The 25,493-nt window shown below is 39.7% G+C and overlaps 1 protein-coding gene across 1 annotated transcript in view; it reads right to left on the bottom strand.

Moving 5' to 3' along the window:
• Positions 1 to 126: 126 nt before the first annotated feature.
• LOC117968151 (uncharacterized) overlaps positions 127 to 25,493 on the bottom strand; it is a 41,819-nt gene continuing 16,452 nt past the window's right edge. The window contains exons 10-26 of the mRNA XM_059000504.1: positions 17,868 to 17,995; positions 15,979 to 16,078; positions 14,724 to 14,812; positions 13,733 to 13,819; positions 13,124 to 13,236; positions 12,279 to 12,391; positions 11,784 to 11,938; positions 10,452 to 10,548; positions 9,099 to 9,238; positions 8,899 to 8,998; positions 6,952 to 7,040; positions 5,995 to 6,081; positions 5,341 to 5,453; positions 2,449 to 2,561; positions 1,865 to 2,022; positions 1,686 to 1,782; positions 127 to 1,201 (exon numbers count right to left, since the gene is read on the bottom strand). Coding sequence (XP_058856487.1) covers positions 1,145 to 1,201; positions 1,686 to 1,782; positions 1,865 to 2,022; positions 2,449 to 2,561; positions 5,341 to 5,453; positions 5,995 to 6,081; positions 6,952 to 7,040; positions 8,899 to 8,998; positions 9,099 to 9,238; positions 10,452 to 10,548; positions 11,784 to 11,938; positions 12,279 to 12,391; positions 13,124 to 13,236; positions 13,733 to 13,819; positions 14,724 to 14,812; positions 15,979 to 16,078; positions 17,868 to 17,995 — 1,836 coding nt within the window. The 3' untranslated portion in view covers positions 127 to 1,144. The remainder of the gene's footprint in view (positions 1,202 to 1,685; positions 1,783 to 1,864; positions 2,023 to 2,448; positions 2,562 to 5,340; positions 5,454 to 5,994; positions 6,082 to 6,951; positions 7,041 to 8,898; positions 8,999 to 9,098; positions 9,239 to 10,451; positions 10,549 to 11,783; positions 11,939 to 12,278; positions 12,392 to 13,123; positions 13,237 to 13,732; positions 13,820 to 14,723; positions 14,813 to 15,978; positions 16,079 to 17,867; positions 17,996 to 25,493) is intronic.

Raw genomic sequence — 25,493 nt, 5'->3', positions numbered from 1 at the left:
TAGAAAATGTAACTAGTTACATAACAAATGTAGTAAATCACAAAACAAATATTGAACACAAATGCAGAATGTCCCTCTATACTGGCTAGACAATTCTACAGTTATAAAACCACAGTCTTTCATACATTTCTTATTTTCAAATAAAATGCAACTTTACGTACTTTATTGAAATTTCTCTAGGTTTCATATGAAATGGCAGAATAACAGATTAATCTTATTAAACGTACTTACAATGCATACAGCAATAGGTGTAGAGATGTTTTATACATATACTGTATATAGAAATGTTTTGGACTTTTTCAAGTACAGCATAACTGAAGACAGGCTACTATGAGAATACACACACAGTTATTTGATGCAAAATGTTCCTGTGGTATTGGCAGCTGGTAAGAGCATGTGACCATGACCATAAACCCACATGTTATAGTAAACCATTGCCTGATGTGTAAGTTGTGCTTGGCATAACTTTTTCCCTGAGCTATAGAACCCGAAGAAGAGGGCTTTACCATCTGGTAAGGCCAACTTTGTGCAGTTGAATGTCTTGGGTGTGCTGCATCATAGCCTTAACTAGCGAGGGATGGCGTTGCTTTGTGGGTTATGGCCTAACAAAAGAAATCTTACATGCTGCCTATCTCCGATTTGTAGTATGGTTGTTTTCATCTAACGCTTACAAATGTGAAAGAATAAAAGTATGTTTTTATTTTTTAATTGAGATTTGAGTGCATTTAGACAGGATTAAGTATTTAAGTTACCAGTGGGTCCCAATGAAGGCAAAGGTTTCCCTAATTAAAATGATCTAGGAGCCAACATAATGCTGACTGGTGTTTGTTCAGTAACTTGTTCACAATGTGATCATAAAGTTTATTAAAACCTAGAGAAGAGATCACTGTGCCTGTTGTAACGTGCTGTAATAAAGTTGCTGAAAGTAATCAGTCTACATGCAAAGTTGTTGATTTTACCTCTGAAGACTGTTGTGGTTACTATATCACTGCTGACACACCAAACCCTATTCCTGTGTTTTTTCTTTTTTTGTTTTACTAAACTCAATTTCAAATAGATAGATGGTCTCAGCATCCATATACCACAGTTTTCAGGCTGTGGCTATACATCTGCAGATTTCACGCTTTAAGGATTTAATGTTGTCCTAATGTGCAGACTTCAGTTCAACTTCAACTGGGTAGTGATCACTCACATCCAGTGCCTAAAGAAACAAATAAAATACATATTATCAAAATGTACTTCTCTTAGACTAGATATATTGGATCTAAGGCTATCATACTGATAGCCCTCACAACTGATGGGAGGGGAGGGGGGTGTCAGTCGGCACATTTCTCCAGTAAGGACTTAGGGGGCTCATTTAAAAATAGAAAGACAGAAGTAGATCACTACAGGTCTTTGTGATTCGCTATGAACAAGGCTATAGACATGGGCCCCCAACGATGGGTTCTTTTTTGGGGTTGTAACATTGACATCCACTTGGATGGACTTGGCATTGTTTAACAATGCCTGTTAAATCAGGCAGCGTTTAATGCAGCACAATGAGTCGAATGTGATCACATTAAGTGACAAAGCTACTGAAACTTGTTGCACAAATTAACAAGTTTCAAGAAGAACCCAGGTCAGATCAAAATAGTTTTACAGGACGGTATCTTAAGTTAGGATATCTGATTTTCAAATGCACTTACCAGTTCCATATCAAGCCCATACGCTTCCTGGAAATTAAAAGGTTTGGCTGAATGTGGAACAACAGCCTCCAGCATGTCATCCCCATAAATCACAATTCTGGAATAATAAATAGAAATAAAATGAAGACAGTGATTCTGGTGTCATATTACTATTAGGCAGCTCTGGAAGCTGTATTTACCTGTCATAAGTGTTGTCATTCCCAGTATTGGCTGTGGTGTCGACGTCATCCCCAATCAGCCAGTGAAAACCAGGCTCAGTCCTGAGACGGATTTTTTTCATTTTCCTATTGGACACATAATCTCCATCTGCATTGAAGTCTCCAAGGATCATGATGTTCTGTGAAGAAAAGAGTCGGTTAGTGTTTGTGCTTTGGAATATTGACACCATCAGTGGAGTACAAAAATAATTATAAATCCCTGCAACTCTGCCCCCAGTGGGTGGGAGAAATAAAACAGCAATAAATAAATGTGGGGATTCTTACACCCACTAGGGGCAGAGGATTTGTAGTTTTTTCCTGCTCCAAATGTCGTCATTCTGAGCAGAAAACTTCAGCCATAGCTTTGTAGTTTTCTGCTGAGAGAAGTGCAGGTTGTCTCCTGTATAAACTCCATTTAGAGACAAAAGCCAACCCTTTATTAATATGGAGGGAGTTACAAAGGACACATTATCACCAGGCACTGAAAAGCACCTTACAGAAACATCAGATTAATTATTGGTATGATAGTTTGTAATGCTACGGTATGATTAAATTGGATGACATACATCAGTTTTCCATTTCTTCTTGACGACCTGAAAGACATCGTAGAGCTCATCAATTTCCTTAAAGGAATCTCTAGGTGTGGTGTGCACTGGCATCAGGACCAGATCCTTCAGCACTGGAGCAGGGGAGAAACACTCAAATCAGCACACAGAGCTGTATAGGGTTATGGTGCTTCAGTTACCACTGAGCTACAAAAGGATTTCCATAAATACATTTTCTCCATCATGGATATCGATTTGAGATGAGATCTGCTACTACACCAGGTTAAAGAAATCTCTGTTTGCAGGCCTTGCTTTCAGATAGTCTTGCAGTTTTATGGTAATTGCACAAAATTGTCCCCACTTCCCCTGATGAATGATGCCAGTAAGATTCTTTGACCCTGAAGACACTGCTGTGCTGAAATGACCTAGACAGTACAGCAGTGACAATAAGATTCTTTGACCTCGAAGACACTGCTGTGCTGAAATGACCTAGGCAGTGCAGCAGTGACAGACCTCCTGGAAGGCAAAGCAAGACAACTGAGAACGTGTGCTTCTTTCAAAACTGCACATTTGTAACACATAGTGAATGAAAGTGCCAAACAGGTAAGATTTATCAGATCATTTTCTTAGCTACCGTCACTTTAAGGGTATCTTGTCAGTTCAGGACTGGGGGACAGTTTTTATTTATATATATATATATATATATTAGCATTAGTTATCATTGGTTATGTTATACTGTAGGTACACAATACTTTTCTGGTAGCTAATCACTGCTTGTGCTTAAGGCCAGATTCATTCCTGACCTCCTGTGACCTACAGCACAGGAAGCTAATCAATATCTTAAAACAACTGTTTAACTTTTAATTACAGGGATATATTTGACAAACCCATGCATCCTAAAAAACAAGTAAAGAACCAAGAGGCTGTTAGTACAGGAAAAGATGGACCAGTGATCATGTTTTAGCATTAATGAGAAGTCATTGATTTGGTTATCAGACCTTTAAGGTTAAATACAGTGCCTTGCGAAAGTATTCGGCCCCCTTGAACTTTGCGACCTTTTGCCACATTTCAGGCTTCAAACATAAAGATATGAAACTGTAATTTTTTGTGAAGAATCAACAACAAGTGGGACACAATCATGAAGTGGAACGAAATTTATTGGATATTTCAAACTTTTTTAACAAATAAAAAACTGAAAAATTGGGCGTGCAAAATTATTCAGGCCCTTAAGTTAATACTTTGTAGCGCCACCTTTTGCTGCGATTACAGCTGTAAGTCGCTTGGGGTATGTCTCTATCAGTTTTGCACATCGAGAGACTGAAATTTTTGCCCATTCCTCCTTGCAAAACAGCTCGAGCTCAGTGAGGTTGGATGGAGAGCATTTGTGAACAGCAGTTTTCAGTTCTTTCCACAGATTCTCGATTGGATTCAGGTCTGGACTTTGACTTGGCCATTCTAACACCTGGATATGTTTATTTGTGAACCATTCCATTGTAGATTTTGCTTTATGTTTTGGATCATTGTCTTGTTGGAAGACAAATCTCCGTCCCAGTCTCAGGTCTTTTGCAGACTCCATCAGGTTTTCTTCCAGAATGGTCCTGTATTTGGCTCCATCCATCTTCCCATCAATTTTAACCATCTTCCCTGTCCCTGCTGAAGAAAAGCAGGCCCAAACCATGATGCTGCCACCACCATGTTTGACAGTGGGGATGGTGTGTTCAGGGTGATGAGCTGTGTTGCTTTTACGCCAAACATAACGTTTTGCATTGTTGCCAAAAAGTTCGATTTTGGTTTCATCTGACCAGAGCACCTTCTTCCACATGTTTGGTGTGTCTCCCAGGTGGCTTGTGGCAAACTGTAAACGACACTTTTTATGGATATCTTTAAGAAATGGCTTTCTTCTTGCCACTCTTCCATAAAGGCCAGATTTGTGCAGTATACGACTGATTGTTGTCCTATGGACAGAGTCTCCCACCTCAGCTGTAGATCTCTGCAGTTCATCCAGAGTGATCATGGGCCTCTTGGCTGCATCTCTGATCTTTCTTCTCCTTGTATGAGCTGAAAGTTTAGAGGGACAGCCAGGTCTTGGTAGATTTGCAGTGGTCTGATACTCCTTCCATTTCAATATTATCGCTTGCACAGTGCTCCTTGGGATGTTTAAAGCTTGGGAAATCTTTTTGTATCCAAATCCGGCTTTAAACTTCTCCACAACAGTATCTCGGACCTGCCTGGTGTGTTCCTTGTTCTTCATGATGCTCTCTGCGCTTTAAACGGACCTCTGAGACTATCACAGTGCAGGTGCATTTATACGGAGACTTGATTACACACAGGTGGATTCTATTTATCATCATTAGTCATTTAGGTCAACATTGGATCATTCAGAGATCCTCACTGAACTTCTGGAGAGAGTTTGCTGCACTGAAAGTAAAGGGGCTGAATAATTTTGCACGCCCAATTTTTCAGTTTTTTATTTGTTAAAAAAGTTTGAAATATCCAATAAATTTCGTTCCACTTCATGATTGTGTCCCACTTGTTGATTCTTCACAAAAAATTACAGTTTCATATCTTTATGTTTGAAGCCTGAAATGTGGCAAAAGGTCGCAAAGTTCAAGGGGGCCGAATACTTTCGCAAGGCACTGTATATTGTGGGCTTCTCACCAAAAATGATCTAGTGTCTAGTGGTTAGGCACTCAAAACAGCAATCTAACCTAATTTAACCACAAATAAACACAATGTGCCTTACAAAATAAAGGCAATACAGTATACCAGATATTACAACCTGGAGATCAAATAAAGATCAGTTACATATTCCAAAATACAAGCCTGTAAAAGAGGCTTTCAAAATAAGAACACATCTCCAGTGGTTTGAAGTTAAGATACAACGTGCAGTACTATTCTAGCAATGGTTCATACCTGTGTTTTTACAGGAGAAGCGCACAATGTATGGCTCCCTGGCAAAGGCATCCACATCTCCTTCTTGATTATCTTCATACTGGTAGGTATCAACTAGGTCCACTAAATCATCCCTTTAAAATTACATACAAAATTGTATTTACTTGAAACGGGCCAAACCTTAGCAGACATAACATTTTCAATTAACTGCACAGACGTTGGCGATGTACAATTATGATTCCATCAAAACTACATCAAGTTTTGGCCAATTTCACCCTTCATATTACATCATCGGTCCAATGCATCCCTCCCCCCTCCCCCTCCACAGGAGAAAACTGTTTTATGAATGAATTGCAGTAGAAAGGTAATACCATTTCTTATGTATATTTCTTATTAGTAGATCATTTCTTACTCCTGCTGGTCGTGTTTGCAATTTGCAGATGGCACAGCCTCACAGCTTGGTTAAAGAGCAACTTGGTAGGGGTATGAAATATCAGAGGTTTAATCAATGTTGTTGTTTCAAAACAGACAATGATGTACAAAGTGAATCTAAACAACAACAAGAATACATCAGTTACAGTAAGAGACCTCACTGCACACACAGTTACAGAAAGAGACCTCACTGCACACAAACTCTGGCATTTTTTTCTTTTCTTTAAACCTGTGTTGTCTTACCGGTAAAGGAATAGAAATTGCTCCTTGTATGTCTTTCTGCCCAGTCGTTTGCTGAGAGACATGGTGTAGTGATGGCTGGTTTGCGCCCTGTGAACACATAGAACAAGCAAACAGTCTGAGAGTGATAAAAAGCTTGCAAGCTTTTCAGGCAGGAAATCTATAGTACAAGTGCCTGGTACATTCATTGGTTAATCTGCAAGCCTATTACTGGCAAATTCCCATTAACCTATAAGGTATATAAACCTATTTCACAAACTCAGTCTTGTCGTGCTTTCGATTTACCACCTCCTCCCTAACCACCACCACCTCACTCCCAGCCTCGTCCTGAGGGGGGGGAGTATACGATGCTCCTCTGCCTCATTATTTTTGTTCACTGGGATGAACACATAGATTTATTATTTTATTGTTTGTTTTTTAGCAGGCGGCACCGGGATGCTCTGAAGGATGAGGCTGTGCTCCAACTATTTTTACTCTACTTATTTTTCTTGTTGGGTTCAATGTTTTTGGAAATCTGTAAGATTTTGTATTATAATAAAGGTGGTTATTTAACGCAAGATTGTCCTGACTGAAAGGACAGGGATGAGACAGACACTGAGCTGGTCCTCAGAGTGACTGTCTAGTGGCTGGTTTCCAATGTTGTCGTTTTTTAGCAATTTCCATATAGTACTGTTCCCTCGGCCATCGCAAAAGCGTTTCCTTATCCAATTTTAAAGTACACAGTTTAATTACACATACATTTCCTATTGAATATTGCACACCAAGTCTGTAATTGTCGCATGAGAGGGATGCACTAGTTCTGAACATTGTGGGAAAGGGATGATAACTGAGGACAGGATGAAGGGGTTAGCAGTGAAGCGAGGTTCTCTTGCCTGTGATTGATAAAGGACATTTTGAGGGTGTTTCTATCAGTGCTATGTTACTGTTATAATTGATAAAATCCCACAGTAATTTTCCTACTTGTTCAGTTCAGTCAGGAATTTTTCCACAGCTTTTCCATTGGCATCAACAACTTCCAGAATGAGGATGATGTCATATCGAGACACGATCTGGAAAAAAAAAGAGTGGGACAAAAAGTCACAAAGTGCATCATGGGATTTAAAATACATAGAACTAACAAAATAACTCCAGTTAATATTACCTAATACAGTCATGCTTTATTTAAGGCTGTTTTTTTTGTTCATTAACTGTTAACAAACAGCTAATAAACATGTTAATATACATTATTTATTTTCTGTTAACTGTTAGTTAATAATATAAAATAGGCCAGCTAAAACTGCAAACACCAGAGCCCTATGGATGATCAATACATGTATTTGCTAAATGAATACAATTAGCTGATCGCTCCTTCAAGATATGTCAGCACTCCTATATGTGACCACTTCAAGCGCTCAAGAGAGATGTTGAAAACACGTGAGCCAAACAGCAGGGCTACTGGGAGTTTGAGTGTTTTTCTAGTAACCAATCCGTGCTTTTCCAATGACTCGCATGTTTTCAGTGCCCAAATCATATTCATGCGATGCCTCAAAGTGGAATGCAGGGACAAGTCAGAAGTGTAGAAGTGCAGATTTCTTCAAAGAGCAATAAGTACACTTTGTTTATTAACAGTGTAACAGCGTGGAGGCTGGGCGCAAACCGATGACTCCATGCACCGCAAGCGAGTGTCTAAACCACAATGCTATGAAAAGATTACCAAGTCGGAGCCGCTTTACCGGGACTCCGAGAGAAATAAAAATATCCTGAATAAGGGGATGTCCCAATTAAACCAGAGACATTTTGAAACGACCTTAGTCACGCTTTTTTGTTTCTAAATGAAAAGAAAAAGAATGAAATTGCATCACATTATGATTAAATGTTAAATACATAATTTAAAATGAGTTCATTTTTTTTATTCCTAAAAAAAATCAATCTGTTTTTTTTATTGCTACATAAAATGAAAAACAAAAATGAAATCACATCTTCTCACAAGGCGAGACACCTGCTATGTTGACACGCCAACAGTAGAATCAAGAGATTTGGCCTTCGATCCACGAGATTTATTTTCAAAACATAAACCAATATTTCAGTGCTCAGAGACAACCAATATTTTCAGTTGTTTTTTAAACCTTGTTAATAACAGCTTATATTGAGTCTATTAGTGCTTCTCAAAATGCATAACAAAATCAGACAAGCCATATCACCATTCAACATTACAAACAACATTATCTATTATCGTACCTGTTACTGCTGCTGTGATAACAGCTACTGGAGTGTTGCATGTTTAGCAATATGAAGGAGCTGGAAACCAACTGGTCCAGTCTGGGTTGAATTTGCATCTACAGTGTTTGTGCTTCTTTGAGTTTTCCAACATGACCAACGTATATCTTTCGAAAAGCGAAAAATCTTGAGATCCAACAGTACTGTCGCGAGATCGCAACCAAGTCTTAATTTTACTTAGAATTCGCGAGAGTTGGCAATACTGCGCCAACTTTATTTGCAACAGCATCCTGAGAAACCACAGGGAACTACAACTTCAAGAGTTCAATGTGGTCTACACAATTTACGTAAGTCACAGCGTAATCACGTACTCGCTGCACTGTGCATGCAAACCTGTCTTGCTCTGAAAAGCTATCTTAGTTCATCATTTGAAAACACTGTGTGCCAATGAAACGAAGTGACATCCCAATTAAACTACATAAATAGCACTGGGAAGAACCATCTCCCAGAGTTGTATCCCATTTTAGCAGAAATCGCTATTATCAGTATCACAATTAGGCGGTGCCAACTGTATAAGTGATCTGTGTCAATTTAGGTTAGATTTACTCAAATTATTTTCTTAGCTCTATGTACTTTAAAAGGGGAAATTGAACTAATATTAAGTCCTGTAGTTTATTTGAAGTCAATTAGGGGTAAACCTCCTCTTCTCACCTTGATGATTGTTGACAGCACCTTTGTGTTAGATATTTTATTCATTCCAAACTTCTGGATGTTAAAGGAGGCAATCCTCAAATGCTCTGACGACTGAGATCTTCATAGGGAGAGGAGAAATAAGAACATACACTGTATCGACCTTCTGACTCTCCCACAGAGTTAGCACAGCCTCAAAATGAAAGCTGGTTTGCACTCACTCCTTATCTGCTCCTTGCCATCTATTGCCAGGTTTTGGTTGAACTTCTCCAGATCCAGGTTCAGTTCCAGGACTGCTCTTTGTCTGATCTTCAGACTTCAGTTCAACCTCCACAGGGTAATGATCACTGACATTCAGAGCCTAAAAACACAAAGAGAATTGAACAAGATGGAGATTACTTCAGAGGTCTAAGGAGAATCAAAATTGATTGGGAGTCACTTTGAGTAGCTTGAATTGTGGTTATGCTACACACGGGCAGCTGGTAAAACCTGATCCATTTATTTTTACAAAGTAACATAAGAAAATGTATAAACCAGAGGAGGCCATTCGACCCATCAATGCTCCTCCGATTCCTAGCTGCTGATTTACAGAGTTGTAAAGGATCTCAGTGACTCAGCATCAACAACATGGCTAACCCATTCATACACTTCCCACACTCAGGGCAACAGTTCTCTACCCTTGTAGTGGTTTCCGTGATGAGATCAAAAGTATTGGCTTGGGTTATTCTCATCAATTCCTTTTAAAAATGTCAACCAAGCCCCACCCTAATCCTTATTTGTTCTGTGCAAAATATATTCAGTTCCCTCAAACTACCTAAATGATTCATTTCAGCCCTGGGATCAGTCAGATTGCTGTTCTCTGGACTCTCTCCAAGGACACAGTGCTCTTTTTGTATTGCAGGGACTTGAATAGAACACAGTATTGAATATGCAATCTCACCAGTGCATTACACAAACTCATCATAATCCTATTTTATTTGTATACTTGAATATAATAACAATTAGGGCCGCTTCAATTAAAGAACTAAAACGTAAACTTTAGATGTTAAGCTTTGGAAGTTTGTAGCCTGTGCTTTATCATTAAAACGCATCAATATGTACAATGGCCATAATTGTCCCTCATTATTAGGGAGTGTTTGATAATTAGGAGTGGTCGATTGTTCATATATCAGTTTAATTGTAGTCACTATAAGAACATCGTGAGTTGCTAGACAAAATTGCAAGTCAGTTCCAGCAAATTTTGGCCTAATTTTATCAGGGCTCCATATATTACCATGCATGCAGGATTGGCCAAAGTTGGCCATTCCACGCCAGGTCTTTGTTCCAACCCTGTTCTAAATTGTTTAACTGAACCAATTAAACCTCCACCCAAGTAGTTCATTAGTAGTTCATTATCTCATTTTATCTGTTAAACCTGGAGTGGAATGGACCTCCAGGACTGTGACTGAACACCCTTGCTCTAAAGGTACATGACTTAAACCAAGACACAAAAGGTTAATTTTCTGTATAATTTTATATTCATCTATTTTTAAAGGACATTATATTGGGACATTATGTTCTTCAAATACACGTACCTTTTCCATATCCAGCCTGTACTCTTTCCGGAAGTTGAAAGGTTTGGCTGAATTTGGAACTATTGCGTCCAGCATGTCATCCCCGTAAACCACAATTCTAGATTAGGAAATAGAAACAAAATGAATCTAACATCAATTATGTTCACAAAAAAACAGCTCCAAAATCACGTCATGAAAATGTAATACACTAACAAACATTACTAAAATGACTTCAAATAATAACAATAATGTTATTACTTAGATTTCACATTATTATTGTGGTTATTAATTACTATTAGTTATAAATACATTTTAAAAAGCAGAGTTTGTTTCTATGGAAGCTTGTGAGGCTTATAACTTCAGAACGCCTGCTTGGATTGATGTAAAAATGTATACATAGCTTCATAATAGTGTAGGATTATAACACAAATAATTGCAGATTTCTAAAACACCCCTCTGTATATTATAATCAGTTGTCGTGTTAGCAAGTTTCTTAGTCTTTTCATTTTAACTGGATATAATATAGACCAGTCTCTAATTCCTGAGTTTGTCTAGTTTTGTTAATGGATTTTCTCTTTTTAGATAAAGAAGAAAACAAACAAACAAACTTAAGTAAATGATTTCGTGCATTTATCCGCTGTGTCAATATTACCCCCATATTTACCTGAGGAAAAAAATATATATATTTGTACAAATTATCGTTTTTATATTTGTTTTTATATAGGACATTTTGTTTAAAATTAAAAACAAAACAAAGGGCTGGAAAAAAAACCCCAGCTTGGTACAGGGCAGAAATATTCCAGTTATCTTAACTAATATATCCTTCTTGTTTAGAATCACATTGTGTACCACTGTTTCTGTTTCAAACGAAGAAGCTTAAAAGCACCTCTGTGACCTCCCAAGGGCTCTCAAACATGCCAGTTCATCTGGTACACCAGCTTTGAACCCTCAACCTGTCCTCCCTGTATCACCCTGGCCCTGCATGTAAGAAGTATGACATAGAAATTGTCTCGGTGACTTATTGTAGCTAACACCACTGACACCTATAATCAACACGTGCACTCTTCACACCGTACCACTTACTGTACTACCCAGAGATATCATTTCAACATTGAAGACATTGAGAAAGACTTTTAGTGGGAATGTTCGTCATTGGATTTCATTTAGTATTCCTAGTTCTAACTCATATAGAAGAGCTTATTAGGTTTACCAACCAAAACGTTAACATGCTGATTTGCATGAAACAAAATGAAAATAAGTCTTCCTATCAGATGTATGATGGCAAGATAACACAAGGCTATTACAGAGTGAGATCATTGTGTGCTAAACTCTGCTCACGGTACTGTAGTTTACCTGTCATAAGAGTTACTCTTGTTACTGGTTGTGGTGTTGACATCATCGCCAATCAGCCAATGAAAAGCAGGCTCAGTCCGGAGACGTTTTCCTCCCACTTTCTTATCAGACATATATCTGCCTTCTGTATGGAAGTCCCCCAGAATCATGACATTCTGTGAGGGAAAAAAAGCATTTTATTAATGAAGGGCACATAACATTATATTCCGGTTCTGAGTAGAGCAGTCACTTTCCTAGCAGATGCCCCCAAAAGCTAACTCGTTTTACACAGCAACATCAAATTCTTAAGCAACCTAAGCCAGCCAGTCCAAAAAATACCCCCCCCCCCCCCCCCCCAAAAAAAAAAACATCCTTATATTCAAACGTGTCTTTGTTTGCATTTGAATTCATGTCACCACAGTCAGTTATCTGTTTTTTAATGAATTATTTGATATTGTATGTATATGGTACCATACAGTTTGGTATGTTATGGTACGATTAGATTGGATGACATACGTCAGTTTTCCATTTCTCCTTGACAGCCTGAAAGACATCGTAGAGCTCATCGATTTCCTTTAAGGAGTCTTGAGGATTGGCTCGTACTGGAATCAGAACCAGATCCTTCAGCACTAGAGCAGGGGAGAAACACACAGCTAAGCACACTGCTGTAGCTCTCCTATACCAGCTGACAGATCACTCATTACTCATATGGTTCTTAACTGGTAACAATATCCAAAATATACAGAAATATGACCCCATTGGCTCTGCTTAGGATCCCCAGTGGAAATAGAACCTGATCAAGTTTAGGGATGTAATGATACACTGATGTCACGATGGCATTCATATCACAATATGCAGGCATCATGATACATGTGATGGTCCTAATGGGCTACTTGTATGGTGCATAATAAAATCAAAAGGCCATGTATTGATGGACCATTTTGTTAAATGACAAACATCAAATGGGATTGTGATAAAGAGAGTAAGAATAAATGTTGTAAATCTCCCTCCCGACCACAAAGGGCGCTGTGTAAGGTTGGTAGAATGCTTCCCCATGACGGGTCAATTGGATGGTGGGCGGAAACAGGAAGTCGGCCATCTTGGTGGAGGCAAGTAGCTACGGGCCAAGCAGCGATTGTAAAGAAAGTATCATGATTCATCATTATACAATGAATCCTTACACCCCTAATCAACTTGAGGTTCTTTGTAGGTGATTAAAATATGGTCCCATCTACTTAGGTTTAAGGATAGGGTGTGGATTAGGTATATAGAGTTGGGCCATTTTAATGATCCACTACGAATGAGGTTATACTGCTCTTTGAGATCCTATATATTTACAGACCTGGTGCACCCCAACTTACCTGTGTTTTTACAGGAGAAGCGCACAATGTATGGCTCCCTGGCAAAGGCATCCACATCTCCTTCTTGATTATCTTCATACTGGTAGGTATCGACTAGGTCCACTAAATCCTCCCTTTAGGTGAAAACATAAACACTTTGTTTACTTAAATCAAGGAAAATCGGTCAGGCTTTATCCGTTTGTACCTTGCATTTGGTCAAATAAAGCATGTGGAATAGTGATTTCCGTTTGGTAGATATGCAGTGTTTACTGTAGTACAGATACAGGTTAGCTTCACCTTTACATCATCTCTCAAACTGGTTGTTTGCATTCACTGTGGAAAGATATAAGTGTAAGGATTTCCCTCCTATTTTCAAACTTAAACAGTTGGTAGCACTGTACATTGTGTCCCTATCAACAGTGTTATAATACTATAATTACACATTGTGTCCCTATCTACATTGTTATTACACTGTAGTGACATGTTAATTACAAATGTGGTGTAGTTACAAAGCAACAGCACTTTTGATTTCAAAATGGCAAATGCAGGTAGTTGCTAAAGTCTTCAGTAACAGTTTCCAAGAGAAAAAAAGTGATACCCAAATGTAATTCATTCTTTCTTTCTTTTTACCGGTAAAGGAATAGAAATTGCTCCTTGTATCTAGTTCTGCCCAGTCGTGTGCTGAGAGACATGCGGTACTGGTGACCTGTTTGTGCCCTGTGAACACAAAGAAAAAACAGCTGTGAAAAATGTACATTCCCCTTAATAGAAGCAAGAAACTAAACTGAAGCCTTACACATTATAATTGAGGAACACAAGACATAAAAGTGAATTATATTTCTCTATCTAGGTATGTAGAAATGAATAGGTGTTTTTATCCTTGAGTAATTTAAAGACTGGAGTAAACACTTTAAAAATCTGTCCCAGGTGCTTGAATGAACCTATATGGTGAGGTGGCAATCTGACTGAATCCACTACCCTTCCTCCTATACAACTCAAAACCAGTCTGGGACTTAACGGGTTAGCAGCTGCAAATGTTATTTAAATTGCTTACTTACCTTTCCCTTAACCATTGTGATTGGTTCGGGGTTCTGTACCTCATTTTTCTCTAAAGCTCCCTTTACCTGGCTTTGAGTTTGCTCAGGACTAAACAACCTTCCTCGTTTCATTCGAATCACATGACAACGTGACTTTTTTTTCACTCTGCTAGCCCTCTTAATTCTACAACGAGAAAGGATCTTAGCCCCAGCACATGGGATTCTCCAGACAAGGTCAATGCCAGGTCAATGCAGATTAGGAGAAAAATGGGAGTATTGGAACCGAATCTAGAACCACTAGAAATGATTGCAAACATCACAAAACAGTAAGGGAAAATCTATTAAAATGACAACTGAAGTTCCTTACAAGTGAAATGAGTTCTCAGTAGACTTTACTTCACATCAGAAAACCAAGGGACAATTCAGCACAATGGCAGCCCCAGTTCAAAGACTGGATCAATACTGAAACACCGAGGAGCAGTAGAGTTCACAAAGTGCCTTCCCCATATTAGCTGTCATGCCATTGTCTCAGACAAGCTCCAGAATCACCCAGTATTAAAAGAGCAGTCATAGTGATTTCATACTTGTTCAGTTCACTCAGGAATCTGCTCGCTGAGGTTTCCTTGGCATCAACAAATTCCAGGATAAGGATGATGTCATATCGAGATACAATCTAAAAAAAATATTTAGGAGAGATGTTGCATACACAGAGTTTATTTTAACATTGTAAATCCACAGATTACTCTGTCCCTCTGAAGATCCAGTCACTATCTGTGATGGTTTGATAGTAATACATTATACATTGGGTACATATAAACATTGCAGTATGAAATAACTAGTTACCACTTTATGTGGCAGGTGGATTTGGGATATTAGTAATACTATTTCAGACTATGCACAAGCACAAAAGTATCAATATAACTTTGGATGAAGAGGAGTGATTCGGCATTAACTAGAAAAGTGAAGTAAAAAGATAGGGGGTGATTTTCACAGCTAAGAAGTGTAAATGCACTATTTTTTTCCAAAAGGCAAAAAAAAAACACTAAAGTAAATACCTGCTGTGTTTATTTCTAGTTTTTCTATGTTCTCCTTGTAATTGTAAAGTAAAAGGCTTTGAAATTCAGGCCCAGTGTGTGTTTATAATATATTGGAATATTGTGTAAAAACCAACAAAGAACAGAACTGCTGAAAATTCAGAAAAGAGCAATTAGACTAATCCCAGGACTTCAAGGGTATGAGCTATGAAGTTAGGTTGAGAGAATTGAACATATTCAAACCCAGCACAGAGATCAGAACCAATGGGCATAAGAAGTTGAGTGGAGCTAGATCCAGGACAAAGGGTAGGAGGTACTTTTTTCAGAGAGTGGTGGGTCTCTGGAATAAGTTGCTAAGTCATGTTGGTTCTGCTCAGTTTTTGGGTTCCTCTACTGCCTGGATGTGGTTCTGGAACCACTTGGAACCGGTCGGGCATCGATGCTCTAATTGAATAGGCCTCTAGTCTTCAAAATAAACAGCAGTCATTTAAAAAAAACTGTAAATAAAGTAATTGTGTTGTTATCAACACATTATAAGACATACCAAACTATGTAATACGCTCATTACCAAATACAATATTTAAATCAGCACACGTTCTTTTGAAAGGTAGTAGTCATTATTTGAAGGAACTTTATTTATACATTTAGAAGCAATTGTGATAACAAGATTTGGTTTGCTGTACTTTGATAAAAACAAATTGAGCTAATATTAAGTTTTGTAGTTTACTTGAAGCCAAGCAGTCTTCCATCGTGATTATTAACATTTTATAGACAGTGGGGGTAAACCAGATACTTCTGTCCTCACCTTGATGATAGTTGACAGGACTTCCTTGTTGGATATTTTATTCACCCCAAATTTCTGGATGTTAAAGGATGCAATCTTCATGTTGGCTGATGAGAGGGATCTAGATTCAGAGAGGAGAAAAAGAACAAGAAGTTTATTGAAGTTCCTCTTCTCTGATTCTTACTGTCAGTCAACCAAGCAAAGCAATCAACAAAGCAATCGAAAACTACACTCAGAACAAAAGGATTCGCAAAGCCTTAAAAGGTCCTTGACTTGTCTTCTATATAGATCAACACACAGAAGTTATTTAAAAACGTTATTTCAATAGTAGAAATGGCTCTTCAGGTGACCTCTTCATCACTAAACACTTCAGATGTATTCTTAGTTCATTTTGCTTATATATTTCTGCTTGTAAGAGACCTTTTCTGGTATCTGGTGCAATTTCAGTTTCTAACAAAACAGCATGCACATACCACTGCTAGTAAATGTATTGCCCGAAGCTGACATGATAAAAGTGTATTAAGAGTAATCTCACATGATTGAGATTTCCATCCCCAAGGCACATGCTCTAGATTTACTGTGCATGTAACCCTTATAAAAGTTTCCAAGAGTGAAGTTGAATACTCTTCCTGCAATGTAAGTGTAATAAAATGTAATAAGGCATAGTGAAGGCATGGTAAAGCATAGGTAAGTATTGCAAAGACCAGCAAGGTATGGTAAAGCATATTAATAAGCATGAGGTAGACTACAGTAAATGCATAGTATATGAGAAAAGCATGGTAAAACTGCAAAAACATCTTACAAAAATCATCAAAGCAATTTGGAGTCTGAAGTCTGGTGCCCCGCAAAGTCAGCTCAGGTTGCAAGAAGTGTGTTCAACTCCAGTCTGTCTGGAATCTCTATTCCTGTCAATTTATTTTTTATTATTGGTTTTTAATTTGGGGTAATTAAAGCTGACATATAGCTACAAGTTTAGTTCCTATGTTCAAGATACCCCACTATTTACTTTATTTCTTAATTTGATTCAATACTCTCTTCCATTTTCCACAGTACTTTATGTTGCATACGCTATCAAACACCACAGAACAGTAACATGGCAATTCATACAGGCACAGACTAAAACCACATGTTCTGGGAGCAGCAGAAAATAATAGAGGGCATTTTCCACAGAATGAAGGGGTTCCATGTTTTTCCATGTTTTTCCATGTTTATCCATTTGTCTCCATGGAGATGTGAATGAGGGACAGGCGTGGGGCCAACATCATACCGGTAACATATAAAAATGTCCCAAAAACCCACACATTGTAACATATGAAGACATCAGTTCTCAAAGGGTTCCTGAAACGTTTCTCAGAAATGCTGTTTAACTTCAGTACATTTGTAACGATCACTCTGCACAACTGAGAAGCAGTTGCACTGTCCTCCCTAAGGAGAGACTACTGGCCCTATTCCTATAGCTAAATAAGTCAGCAAGAGTGACAGACAGCAAAAGCAGGGACGTCAGAGGTGTCAATTTCATGAACAATCGGTTTATTATTGTGAACAATAATGTCAACAAATGAAAAAATGAACAAATGAATGAAATGAATAATGATAAGAAAGTAATTCAAATAATTGCAGGTAACAGGTAAGAATAAAGCTGGTACAGATGTAGGGACAAACAGAAGGCTAAACAGATTCACAAAGTAGAAAATGAATGGTGTCCGGAGGGTCTCCAATAAACCCACACTCACAAACACAACACACACAGATAGACAAAAGATGGTGGGAGAATGACAGGTAGGCCCAACAAGTCCAGTAATAGCAGAGTAATTGAAATCCATACAAAGTAACAAAATAACAAAAAAATACAGGAAACAAAGTATCAAATTAAAGTAGAAAAAATCCAAACGAAAAAGAAATGATCTCACCCACAACTAAGGCAGTCCAGCAAAGTGTCCCGAAATGATGGTGATTGTAGAAAGTTGAAAACATTGAGTACGTTGAAATTGTTGAGACTGTCCAGTAGTGTTGAGTTGAATGGTGAACAGTTGTTTGGAAAAAATCAGGAGGATCAGGAAAAAATGGAGGCTGTCACACATAAAACAACAAACACTAAACAGACCTAGAAAAACAGCTAAACTTAAACAAGTAACAGTGAAAACAAAAAGAGCAGTTTAGACAAAGCGCAGTGACAAAAGAAAATGAACGGATGCACTGGAATTATCTAAGGATGGTAATGGATTCACTGAAATTTAAGTAGAGAAAATGCTGTAGTTAAATGGATTCCTCTGAGAAAGGGAGTCTCCCTCAGGCCTGATTAGCCAGCTTTAATACAGGTGCTGGCTACTAAGGAGCTCTGAGATTGGAGGGGTGGAAATCTGAATGAGCCAATGGGGAGAGAGGATGAATAGAGGGTGGTTGCAAGGAACTATGGGAAATGAAGTTTTGACCTGGCCAGGCTACTGACCCTAATTAAAGGGACAGGTGGGTGAGACTTACACCCACATTATGTAGCATGGGAATTGCTACATATTCCCCCCCCCCCCACACTGGAGGTGCAAGGGACGAACGCCATAGTAGCGTTTTAAATTAACAATATTGACGGTATCCTCTTTGAAATAATCTGGCTCCCCCCACTTGACTTTGTAGTTGTTGGGTCCAAGTCTCTTGGTTACAAGAGCTGGCCCAAACCATTTAGGGGCAAGTTTTGCGGAAAACTTTCCGGAGGCATCAGATAAGGGGTGAGATCTTATCCAGACTAACTCACCTTCTTCATACTGACAGTGTGCTCTCCGGGCATTGTAATTCCGAGCTTGCCGTTTCTGAGCTTTGGCAACGTGATCCCTCACCTCTTCGGCAATCTGCTGCTGGCGATCTAGCAGTTGGTAGGGATCGGTGGATGGAGCAGGAGCAACAGCGATTAATCGGTCCAATGGGCCTCTGATGGTCCTTCCGAGCGCTAGTACTGCAGGAGAGAAGCCAGTGGTTTCATGTTTGGCTGTGTTGAGGGCGAAACGAAACTCGGGTAGCCACTGATCCCACAGCTGATGGTTTTTCCCAACGAAAGATGCAACCATGGTCTTTAAGGTGCGGTTCACGCGTTCTGTCAGGTTGGTCTGTGGGTGGTAGCTGGTGGTGAGTTTTTGTACTACTCCCCAGGTCTTGCACACCTCTGCGAGTAGCTGGCTCGTGAACTGAGGTCCACGGTCTGAAAGAATGTGTTGCGGTGTTCCCCATCGAGTGAATATTTCCTATGTCAAAATGTTCACAATTTTGGTGGTCTTACTATCCCGCAATGGAAACAGCTCAACCCACTTTGTGAAGTAATCAACAATGACCAGGATGTAAGTGTTACCTTTTTTACTTCTTGGGAAAGGTCCAATTAGGTCCAGACCCAGCATCTCTCCTGGCTCCTTCACAGTAGTGGACTGGAGTTGACCTGCAGGTTTGGTGTTGGACGGTTTGTACTTCTGGCAGGTTTGACACTCCTTTATGTGGCGCCATGTATCTTTACGGATGGAGGGCCACCATGCAACCTCCAGGATGCGCAACAGGGTCTTCATCCTGCCCAGGTGACCTCCCAAAGGGTTGTCATGGTAGTGGTGGAGGAAGGAATCCGTCAGCTGTTCCGGAATAACCAGCTGGTATCGGAATCCTTGTTTAGGAATGGGCACCCGGCGATACACAAGTCCCTGCTGTTGGATGAAGGAGATGCGGTTATCATTGGCAGTATTGGAAGCAATGTCATTGATGATGTCAGAGATAGCTGGGTCTTTGGACTGAGCGGCCGCAATCTGGTCCATGGTGGTGGGAAGATCCATGCTACTCGCAGGGGCATTGCTAGCACACACTGATGCAGAAGGAGTTGAAGGTGGTACAAGTGGAGCTCTAGAGAGTGCATCAGGTACAAGATTCAGACTACCTTTCCTGTAAATAACGGTAAAAGTGAATTGTTGTAGGCGAAGAGTCCAGCGGGTCAGTCTGGAAGAGGTTTTTGGGTTATTGAATGCCCAGGAGAGTGCAGCGTGGTCAGTGACAACCTCAAACTCCATCCCCTCCAGATAATGCCGCCATTTTTCTACTGCCCACACGACAGCGAGACACTCCTTTTCAGATGTGGAGTAGTTTTTTTCGGCAGAGTTCAGTAATTTGGAGGCGTAGGCTATTACCTTCTCATCATCTCCTTCTAGCTGAGTCAGAACCGCTCCAAGTCCTACATCGCTGGCATCAGTAAAGACTCGGAACGTCTTGTAGATGTCCGGGTGAGCGAGGACTGGAGGACTGATCAAAGCTTCTTGGAGGAGTTTGAAACTCTTCTGGCACTCTCCTGTCCATTTCCAGGGGACATCTTTCTTTTTCAAGTTGTTAAGTGGGGCAGCAATATCCGCAAACCTGGGGATGTACTTGTGGTACCACCCTGCCAAACCTAGGAACCGTTGAACCTCCTTCAAGTTGGTAGGAATGGGATATTCCTGGATGGCTTGGAGCTTGTGGGGATCAGCAGCTACACCCTCACCTGAAACCACATGACCAAGGAAATGGAGAGTGTGTTTAAAGAAGTGGCATTTTTTGAGATTGAGAGTAAGACGGGCCAGATGAAGTTTGTGGAAGACAGCTTCGAGGTCTTGAAGATGCTGTGCGGAGTTTGGTGAATAGACAATGATGTCATCTATGTAGACGAAACAGATCTTCCCTCGGAGGTCTCCTAACACTCTCTCCATCAGCCGTTGAAAAGTGGCTGCAGCATTTTTTAACCCAAATGGCATTACATTAAATTGATAAAAACCAAAGGGTGTGGTAAACGCAGTCTTCGCTCTACTTGCTGAGTCCATCGCCACTTGCCAGTAACCCGAGCGAAGATCAAGGGAACTGAATACCGCAGCACCACTCAGGGACTCCAGGATGTCATGAATGAGGGGCATGGGATATGCATCAAAGACAGTCTTTGCATTCAGCTTTCTGTAGTCCACACAGAACCTGTAACCACCATCTTTCTTCTCTGTGAGCACCACTGGAGAGGACCATGGGGAGTTAGATGGTTCTATAACTCCGTCCAGCAGCATGTCTTGGACGTGTTCCTTGATTAAAGCCTTCTTCAGTGGAGACGCTCTATACAGTCGACCCCGAACAGGGACTTCGTCCTCAGTGGAGATGGAGTGACGGGTGACGGTGGTCATTCCCAACTTATCAGTACAGACTGAAGACCACTTTTGCTGGAGGTTCTGGAGTTGTTGCTCGACAGGAGATGGTTCAGCTGAGGTGATGGTCATGGTCACCTTCGCCGGTTGGCATGGTTTTGGATCAGAGGTGGTAGGTGGCTGGCAAGATGTATGGAAGTAGAGGCTGACACTCGATAAGGACCTGTCCCAGGAAGCTTCCCCCTCATACCGTGGCAAAAAAGGATGGTAGGAGAAATCCTTCTGATGTTTGACACCATACTGCCTATTGACAATGTCAATCTGGGTATGAGTTTTCTCCAAGAAATCCAAGCCTAGAACAAGGGGAAACGTCAGGTGATGATCCTGTAGGACATATGTGCCTAGAAACCAGATCTCTCCGTGGAGAAGGTAAGTGAGGCGAACTTGACCTTTGGCCTGGTGTGACTGTCCATCCGCCAGCATGAAATACTGGTCCTGTGCAGACTCCAGCTCTTCCCCTGGATGAGCGATCTTCCTCCAGAGACTCTCTCTCATCAGAGTGAAGGTGCTCCCAGTGTCCAGGACTGCAGGCCCTTGGAGCCCTCGAGCGCCTACATCCACGATCAGCAGAGTCAGGCTTGCAGCAGGAACTATATTTTTCTTCTCCTGGCTTCTCACCATGCTGACCTCTGCCGGCTTCTTCATAGCTCCTTTATGGCTCCTATTGTCGGGCCACCAATTCTGTAACGATCACTCTGCACAACTGAGAAGCAGTTGCACTGTCCTCCCTAAGGAGAAACTACTGGCCCTATTCCTATAGCTAAATAAGTCAGCAAGAGTGACAGACAGCAAAAGCAGGGACGTCAGAGGTGCCAATTTCACGAACAATCAGTTTATTATTGTGAACAATAAATGTCAACAAATGAAAAAATGAACAAATGAATGAAATGAATAATGATAAGAAAGTAATTCAAATAATTGCAGGTAACAGGTAAGACATAAGATGGTACAGATAAATATGTAGGGACAAACAGAAGGCTAAACAGATTCACAAAGTAGAAATGAATGGTGTCCGGAGGGTCTCCAATAAACCCACACTCACAAACACAACACACACAGATAAAGACCAAGGATAAATAAATAGATACAGACGAAAAACTCTATGGCAATGGTGGGAAAATGACAGGTAGGCCCAACAAGTCCAGTAAAGCAGGGTAATTAATCCATACAAAGTAACAAAATAACAAAAAAATACAGGAAACAAAGTATCAAATTAAAGTAGAAAAAATCCAAACAAAAAAGAAATGATCTCACCCACAAATAAGGCAGTCCAGCAAAGTGTCCCGAAATGATAGTGATTGTAGAAGGTTGAAAACATTGAGTACGTTGAAATTGTTGAGACTGTCCAGTAGTGTTGAGTTGAATGGTGAACAGTTGTTTGGAAAAAATCAGGAGGATCAGGAAAAAATGGAGGCTGTCACACATAAAACAACAAACACTAAACAGACCTAGAAAAACAGCTAAACTTAAACAAGTAACAGTGAAAACAAAAAGAGCAGTTTAGACAAAGCGCAGTGACAAAAGAAAATGAACGGATGCACTGGAATTATCTAAGGATGGTAATGGATTCACTGAAATTTAAGTAGAGAAAATGCTGTAGTTAAATGGATTCCTCTGAGAAAGGGAGTCTCCCTCAGGCCTGATTAGCCAGCTTTAATACAGGTGCTGGCTACTAAGGAGCTCTGAGATTGGAGGGGTGGAAATCTGAATGAGCCAATGGGGAGAGAGGATGAATAGAGGGTGGTTGCAAGGAACTATGGGAAATGAAGTTTTGACCTGGCCAGGCTACTGACCCTAATTAAAGGGACAGGTGGGTGAGACTTACACCCACATTATGTAGCATGGGAATTGCTACATATTATTGGTCAAAAGTCATCTTAAAAATACCAGTCTTCTCACGAACCAAGCAAGAATGTGAAGACCTTTTCAAATAGCTGTTCTAAAACACCCCGTTGTTTAAAACTCCACTTTTGAGTGCAAACTGCAAATACTGTATTTCTAACCCTTTGTAATTGGTACACACAACCAACGGCAACCTAATAGTCCTGTTTTTCAGACCTGTTTTGCAGAGGTGTTGCTTCATATAATTGCACTGTTTACTAAACAAGGGAAGCTGACAACTGCGAACAGTCAGACCAATATAAACTCAACCTGTCTATTGTGAAGACACCAGTACAACACCAGGATATAAAGGACATTTTCCCCCATGTTTGCTCTTTCCCTCCTTATTAAAAGTACCCTCTTCAAAGATAACATGCTGTGTAATCTAAATAGCAATTTAGGCAGAACAATTATTGCGGATTAGAGATACCTTGTCTTGTGGCATGTGGCACAAATATGACTGGTTGTAATTGTAATGAATGCCCCTGTATTCAGACTATTGGCAATTGAAATATAATGACAGGTCCTTAAAACAAGAAAAGACCAAACAACTAGCCATATAATAACTATAACTGAAGGAATCATCAACAGTACTTAAAGACAACAGTTTCCCTCACTAAGAAGACTTCTTATCTCCTTGAAAACATGATGCACCCTAATGTTATCTTTACTACCAGGAAAGATGGATTCAAAGATATACTGTATGGAAAGACCATCAGTCTACCTCAGCCACACTGATATAACACTAATGATTCCCTTTGTATGTAGTTACAAGCACCAAAGTCACAATGGGATCATACATACTGTACAGCTATGGCCAAAAGTTTTGCATCACCCTATAGAAATAACTGAATACACCTGCTGAATGTAATGTAATGCTAACATATTGAATTACATACCGGTTTGTAGTTTTTCATATACTTAACGAAAAACTGACAAACTGAAAAATGTGACAGTTTGAAATGACATTAAATACTTTACTACTAATATGGCTTCTGGTACACAGTTGCAATACCATTTTGTAGTTTCTTTGATTACAGGATGTTAAATAAGATATTTTGGCCAAAGCTGTATAGCAATGGCAATATATTGGAAAACATACCGAGATATATTGATCAATATAATATTCATAATAGCATCAATTATCTGCAAATTGCACACCTTACCGCAGTTTTAAAATAGTTATGCCATCAGCTATCGACAAACGTCTTTTGTAATGCAAAAAGTACAATATTATTTAGGAAAACAAGTATTATAAACCTTGGTTTACTTTAAATAATACTAATACGTACTGCCAAGTAATGATCAATAAAAGTAGCCTCTTTCATATTATAAGTGACAAACAACCAGCAGTAACTCAATAGATGAAAATAAAGTTAAATATACTTCGATATGGGACAATTCACCTCAAAGATAAACCGAAAGAAACAGGACTGCTTTCCTACTGCCATGGACGATACAATCATGTGTTTATTAATGTTCATCCAGAACTATAAAACACTCAGTAGAGCTGAATGTACAAATACCACGTTTCTTTTAGAATTTTTTTATTTTATTGTTGCACTACATCAAACTGTATAAAACATGTTTTCATTTCTTTTAATTCCAGGTTCTCTTTGACTGTACTTCCACCACTGACCACTAGGAGGCCTCCCAGGTGAGTGTCTCTTTCCTAGTTTTAGTGGTTGTAGTCTTCCCGGTGCCGGTTGCACACTAATTTCTCTTTCTTTCCGGGTTCCACGGGTTGATAACGGTACCCCCTTCAGGTAAGTTCCGGGGCAATGCCGGTGAAGCTTTTCTGTTCAAAGAGGAAGAACAACATGGCCAGCAAACTTCAATGGCCCACAGAAAAAAACACCACGTTTGGTTTTGGACAACCACAAAATAAAAATCTTCAAAGTAAACTTGAGTTGTCACTCTTTTCTTTAGATTAAAACAGTCCATAAAACAGAGTGGTACAAACACAGCCCATTTGTCGCGGTTTTATAAACACCATTCCTAATTCAGACTCCCACTATAATTTTAATGCTGCAAGGTTCTTCACAATCGGGTATATTGGTGTTTATACAGTTTAAACAGTACACCGTCCTTGCTTCAAAAGGCTACTCGATGTACTGGTCTTTTAAAACCACACAGTCTCTGGTGCCAGAGTTACTTTTAAAACGATGCTTGTGCTGAACCAAACACTCCACGTTCAGCCTTCTTGCGTTTCGTTTTAAAAAGTAAACAATCAATGGACTTGCAAACTCCACACTGTATTAAACAGTCTGGTTGCTGCCTTCACACACACGGCTCCCAGTGCAAACAACTGAACACGTTTTACTTCTAAAATCCCAAACACACTCGCTGGGTTTTAAGTAATCCTGTTGGTTTCGTACCAGTTTCCTGATTACAGACGACCCCACACTCACGGTTGCGTTGCTTGTTTATGAAACCGATTTAACTGCTGCTGGTGGTGGTTACACACCCGCCTCT

Source organism: Acipenser ruthenus, chromosome 25 (assembly GCF_902713425.1).
Source record: "Acipenser ruthenus chromosome 25, fAciRut3.2 maternal haplotype, whole genome shotgun sequence".
NCBI classification, from domain to species: domain Eukaryota; kingdom Metazoa; phylum Chordata; class Actinopteri; order Acipenseriformes; family Acipenseridae; genus Acipenser; species Acipenser ruthenus.
Note: the sequence above shows the minus strand (reverse complement) of the source record. Positions and strands in the feature narration are given on the sequence as shown.